The sequence below is a fragment of the Strongyloides ratti genome, scaffold srae_scaffold0000032, assembly GCF_001040885.1.
Source record: "Strongyloides ratti genome assembly S_ratti_ED321, scaffold srae_scaffold0000032".
NCBI classification, from domain to species: domain Eukaryota; kingdom Metazoa; phylum Nematoda; class Chromadorea; order Rhabditida; family Strongyloididae; genus Strongyloides; species Strongyloides ratti.
The window spans coordinates 1-6,991 of NW_020171550.1; the positions used below are offsets into that span (position 1 = coordinate 1).

At 17.1% G+C, this 6,991-nt stretch overlaps 2 protein-coding genes across 2 annotated transcripts; one reads left to right on the forward strand and one right to left on the reverse strand.

The window, feature by feature from the left end:
• Nucleotide 1: 1 nt before the first annotated feature.
• On the forward strand, nucleotides 2-530 carry SRAE_0000076500 (Carboxylesterase, type B domain-containing protein; the record flags this gene model as incomplete). Its single annotated transcript, XM_024646706.1, has 1 exon — nucleotides 2-530. A coding segment is annotated over one exon (529 nt), but the record flags the coding sequence as incomplete, so codon positions are not given.
• Nucleotides 531-6,648: 6,118 nt separating this feature from the next.
• SRAE_0000076600 (Hypothetical protein) lies at nucleotides 6,649-6,991 on the reverse strand (the record flags this gene model as incomplete). The annotated part of the gene is made up of 1 exon (XM_024646707.1): nucleotides 6,649-6,991. A coding segment is annotated over one exon (343 nt), but the record flags the coding sequence as incomplete, so codon positions are not given.

Genomic DNA, 6,991 nt, shown 5'->3' on the forward strand with positions numbered 1-6,991 from the left:
TTTACAACAAGTCTGCTAGTACATATACTAACCGATCAATTAGAATTTTATCTGATTTTATTTTTGATTGTGAACTTTCTAGATTTGCAATAACATATGCAAATTTTTCTAAACATAACACTTATTTTTATGAATATAATAGACGATCACCAATTAATCCCTGGCCAGAATGGACTGGTGCAATGCATGGAGATGATTTAATTGATATATTTGGTATTCCATTTAGACATCCTGAAAAATATAATACAAGTATTTTAGAACGTGAAAAAAAGTATTCAGAAAATGTAATGTGGGCAATAGGTAATTTTACAACTTATGGTAATACAACATCGGTATGGAATAAATTAAATGCTACTGAATCTAAAGCTCTTGTATTTAATGGAGAATTAGGACAACCAGGAAAAACACCACCTTATACAAATGTAACACCACCTACATGTACTGAATTTTATAAGATACTTGTTCAATCCATTCTACGGACTGCCCTTTCAAATATGTTGAAAATGGCACAAAATAAATCACCAAAGTGAGTATTTAAAAGTGTTTGAAATATAATTTAAAAGCAGTATATATTCTGCATTTTAATGCTTTTCAAGTAAAAACAATTTTATATAGATATTTTTTTTTTCTAATTGTTAATTAACTTTTTTTTTTTAATTTTTAAAAAAATATTTTTTATTTGTTTTTTTTTTATTAACTTTAAATGATTTTTTGTTTACTATTTATTTGTTTTTTGTCTAAAATAAAAGGTTTTAATATCATAAAATTAAGAAATATTTGTTTTGAAATTTTATCTTAAGAAATTTTTATAGAACAAAATATATGGTTTGCTAAATAAAATTAGCAAACTATGTAAATTTTATTGTATATTTTAAATATTTTTATAATAAAAGATATCATAATAAATTTTTTTCAATTTATGAAAAATTTTAGTTAAAATTTATTTCTCAAAAATATGCACAAAAAATTTTATTTAAATAATTAATTTTAATTAAGTATGATTTTAAAAAAAAAAGAAAAAAAATGTTTCAATAAAGAAATGATCATGTTATTAAGGATTTAGCAGATACACAAATAAAAAAATGTTTAATAAATTTATTACTATATAAGTTTAAAAAAGAATACCACACCAGACAATACTAACTGAAATAATGATACTCTATGGTAATTATATGTAAAATGGCATGTGTCTCTGTTAACATCTTTAGTTAAACTTAATTTTATATTTTTTTGATAACGATTGAGAAATATATTTATAAATCAGCACAAAATAAAATGTTTATTATAATTTTCAATGTAATCAGAAATTCGTTATTTTTGTGCAAGAAAAAAACTTATTAATGTTTTGTGATATGTGCTAAATTTAAAAAAAAAACTGCATTAATTTTACATTTAAAGAATATTTATTAAAAAATAAAGAATATAAAAATTATAAAAAACTTAATTATAATTAATAAACTAAATACAAAAAATGTAATTTTTAATTTTTAAATGCATGAAAAAAAAATTTTCTTTTAAAAAAAAAAACCAAAATATAAAAAAAATTTTATACTGCATTTATTACTTCCATTTAAAAAAAATTTAATTAAAATTTACTTTGTTATATATTAATAAATTATCTTCTTAGAGAAATTAAAATTTTATAACAGTTTTAACATTTACTCAAAAAAAACAAAATTTTTATTTAATATTGTCTTTATTTTTATTCAAACTTTTTTTAAAAAAAATAATTTTTATAAAATAAATTTTTAATTCAAAAAAGTATTAATATTTATTTTATAAGCCAATAAGTTATAAATAATTACCAAAAAAAATTAGTTACTTTTCCTTTAAATATAACATTTATTTATTAGATAATGTTTCTTAACTGAATTTTTATTTTAAATTAATGTAAAATTAGATCAAACTTGTATTAAATTTTGTTGTTATGTTATATTTAAACTTCTAAACATTTAAATAAGATAATTGAGTAATATTAAAAATAATTTTTATATTTTAAATTACTTATACAATAATTATTTAATTTTTTATTTAATGTATATTTATACGTTTTTCATGAATGCATTTATCATACCAAACAAAATAAATTTTTTTTATAAATTAATCTAAAATATATTTATTATTGTTTTATTATATATGAGAATATTAAAAAGAAAATAAATAAAAATGTTGTATTAATGTAAATTATAGCTATTCTAAGAAAAATAAATTATTTTAGTTACAATAGCAAAACTTAATCCTTATATAATTGATTATTATAGTTATTTTAAGATAAAAATTCAAAAACATAAATTTCTTGAATAGCAAAGCAAAATTTTAGAAATTTTCTTAAGCAAATTGATAAATACAAATTTAGAAAAAAATTATCTATCTATTATAAATATAACAAGTAAATATCTGTATGAAACTTCAAGAATATTAATATTATTATGGTTATTATAAAAATAATTATAAATTATATTTTATGATAATTGATTAATTTTTATTAACTTGTTATTTAGAATTTTAAAAAGAAGTGACGCAATTAATAATTTGGAAAAAAATAAACAGATTAACAGAAATTAAAAGTTTCCTAAATGAGTCAAAACAAAACTATAATAGAATATAAAATTAATCAATATTCTTAAATTTAAATTGTAACATAAAAATAGAACAGATTTAACTGATAAATTGACAATTAATTCAAACATTTAGTGTATGTTTGTTTTTATGATAAAAATATTATTTATTCTTAGCATTATTTTACATATTAATTAATGAATCAATGTATTTCAAAAAAAAAATCATTTGATATACTTTCAATGATCGGAAATAAATTGGAGAAATAATATTCAAATAACACAACTTTTTTTTGTTAATTACATATTTATAATATCAAATATATTAAGTAATTTTAATTATTTATTTGTAAAATGTCACAATACCTTAAAATATATAATTAAGTTATATCATTTTAATTTACAATATGTAGAAAATTTTTATGAATACGTATTTTATTTTTTATTTGTTAGTAATTTTGATGCATATTAAAATATTTTTTATATATTTAATTATTATACTACATTTACTACATATAAAACTTTATCTAATTGAAAAACCTTTAAAATAGAAATTCTATAAGACTTTGGTAAAAAAGAAGATATAAATATTTTTTAATCATGAAAAAATATACATATATTTACAAATATTTTTGTCGTAGAAAAGTATTTGAAACAAATTTTTAAAAAAATTAGATTGTTTGCTGAAAATATGTGATAAATTTGTTGGTATGTTTTTAGAATAAATGCTTATAAATAAAGAAAGCATTCATGATGGAATGGGAAATAATTATACATTTTTCTTTACAGTTAGTAACATTAATATCTTAAAAATGTTACATAAAATTGATTTAAAAATTATTGGTTCTAAAGATGCAAAAAATTTAAAGTTAAAAAAAGTATATCAGTCAATAACTTAATATGTACCTATTGATAATTCAAATTTATATTTTAAAAAAGATAAAGTTAATAATGATACAAAAATAACTAAACGAATGTTTTATAAAAAAATATATATTGAAAAAAAATAAAATCTTATAATCATAAAAACATATGATAAATAAAATTCTCCATGGCATTCATAAAATTTTCTAGCTAAATTAGAATTTAAAATTTTAGTATGATTTAGTGTATTAATCGTATATAAAGCAGAAAATTTTTTGATGATGAATCGATTTCTAGCAAAAGCTTTCACGAGAGAAAAACAATTTTAATAACTTTATTTAAAATGTAAAATATTTAATTAAAAAGAAGTATACTGAAAAACATAAAATTATCATTTATAGTAATGGTAAAAACATTCTATTGACATCTGTTGTTTTATAATTAATATGAATGTTTATTGAAGCTGTTGCAGCAAAATTACTAATATCAAATACATTACGTTTTATTAAACTAACTAAAATTAAGGATTTGTTCATAAATCTGTATAGTAAAATACCTTTATATTTTGAACAAATAACATTTTATCTAATGAATTTCAAAGATACCATGAAACACTTTAATCATTATAAGCATTACAATTACAGAATTTTTTTTATTTCGACGTAATTTCTTATAATAAAAAACAAAAGATAGGTATATTTCTATCACTTTTACCTTTAAAATTTTCTCTTTTTATAATAAAATTATCAGTGATTAAAATATTTAATTTGAATATTTTTTTCTACATTTAAATTATTTATTCTTTTTGTTCTAATTACTCTAAAATTAATTTTATGTAGAATTATTGATGTTAATTTATTATTAAATGTAAATTAATTGTTGAAACTATTTAGATCCTTTTATCTATCTTCAATAAATTTTTTACCAACATTTATTTCTATTAGAAACTTTTTAGCATATTTATTAAAAAATTTTAAAATTGAATGCATATTTGGTAAAAATTAATACCAAATACTCTTTTCAATAGTAGTTATATATTAAATATTTAAATCATATTCTTTCTTAAAAAATAATTAAATAGATTATAAACATTCATAAATAGTTACAATTTTAGCAATCACAATTTTATCATTGTAAGGATATTTAATTGTAAAACAATTAAATTAATTCTAAATAAATTTTAAATATCATAGTATGCATTGTAGTTACAAAATAAAAGACAATGAATTGTTGAATGATGAATATCTGTTAGATTTTGAAAATTATAATAAAAAAATGTAGTTTTATTTTATATAATATTAAAATATTTTACTAATAAACAATTGTTATCATCTTATATTTTTTTTTAATAATTATAATTAAATCAAGGGTAGTTTTAACTATTATATTATATTTTAACAATGACTTGTTTTAAATTAATAAAAGTATAATGAATGGTTTTTTCTGTATTCATTTTTCTAATTCAAAATATAAAAAAATATATTTAGATAAATTAAACCTTGCGTTATTAAAACGAAAAACATTATCAATAAATAAATTATGTATCAATTTATCTCTTTTTTTATTTTCGATTTGTTTATTTAAATTTTAATTTGCATCTCTAGGATATTATATAGTTTCATATACAATTAATTTCTTTGTATGGTCTAATGCAAAATTTTAAATTTCAGTTTTTTTAAAAAATAATAATAATATAAATTTATAAATTCTTTATCATCACTATGATAATAATATGAATACTTTTTATTTTCCCAAAATAAATTCTTCTATATATATAAAATAATCTAGTAAATTGTTTCATACTTTTTTTTTTAGTTTTTCTAAAACTGTTAAAACAGATATAAGATTAATTGTTGATATTATAAAAAACATTTACAAAAGAAATAAATTTTTGTTTGACATAATAAATTTATTCATTTAAAATATATTCAAGAAAAAAAAATATTTATTGTATTAGTTATTTAAAATATAAAAATTATTTTTAATATTACTCAATTATCTTTTTCAAGTGTTTAGAAGTTTAAATATAACATAACAACAAAATTAATTACAAGTTTGATTTAATTTTACAAAAAAATAATATTTAAATGCAGTAAAAAAACATTATGTAATAAATAAATGAATGTTATATTAAAAAAAAATAAACTTATTTTTTTGACGATTTTTTATAACTTATTGACTTCTAAAATAAATAATTATAATTTTTTAAATCTATAAAACTTTTTTTATATTTTGATTTTGTTTTTTTAAGAGCAAACTTTCTTTAATTCATTAATTTTTTTTTAATTCATGCAATAAGAAAATTAAAAATTACATTATTTGTATTTAATTTAATAATTATAAATATTTTCTTTATAATTTAAGTATTTTTTTATTTTTTAATAAATATTTCTTTAAATGCAAAATTTATACACTTTTTTTTTATAATTTAACATATATTACAAAACATTATTAAGTTTTTTCTTGCACAATAATAACAAATTTATGATTATATTGAAAATGGCAATAAACATTTTTATTTAGTGTTGATTTATAAATATTGTTCTCAATCGTTATCAAAAAAATATAAAATTAAGTTTTACTAAAGATGTTAACAGAGACACATGGTATTTTATGTATAATTACCGCAGAGTATCATTATTTCAGTTAGTATTGTCTGATGTGGTATTCTTTTTAAACTTATACACTAATAAATTTATAAAACATTTTTTTGTTAGTTTATCTGTCAAATCCTTGATAACATGATCATTTCTTTATTAAAAACGTTTTTTTCTTTTCATTTTATACCTAATTAGACGAAATTTCAAATGAATTTTTTGTCCATATTTTTGAGAAATAAACTTTAACTAAAATTATTCATAAATTAAAAAAATAATTTATTATGATATCTTTTAGTATAAAAATGTTTAAAATAGACAATTAAATTTACATAGTTTGCTAATATTAATCTAGCAAACCATATATCTGTTCTATAAGTATTTCTAAAGATAAAATTTTGAAACAAAATATTCTTTATTTTATGATATTAAAAAAACTTTTACTTTTGACAAAAAACAAACAAATAGTAAGCAAAAAATTATTTTAAGTTAATAAAAAAAACAATTAAAAAAAAAAGTTAATTAACAATTAGAAAAAAAAAATCTATATAAAATTGTTTTTACGTGAAAAGCATTAAAATGCAGAATATATACTGCTTTTAAATTATATTTGAAACACTGTTCAATACTTACTTTGGTAAATTGTTTTTTGCCATTTTCAACATATTTGAGAGGGCATTCCGTAGAATGGATTGAACAAGTATCTTATAAAATTCAGTACATGTTGACGGTGTGACATTTTTATATTGTGGACTTGTTCTTGTTTGTCCTAATTGTCCATTAAATACAAAAGCTTTAGATTCAGTAGTATTTAATTTATTCCAATCTTTTGTTGTATTACCATAATTTGTAAAATTACCAATTGCCCACATTACATTTTCTGAATAATCTTGTTCATGTTGTAAAATGTCTTTTTCATATTTCTCAGGATGTCTAAATGGAATACCAAATATATCAATTAAATCATCTCCA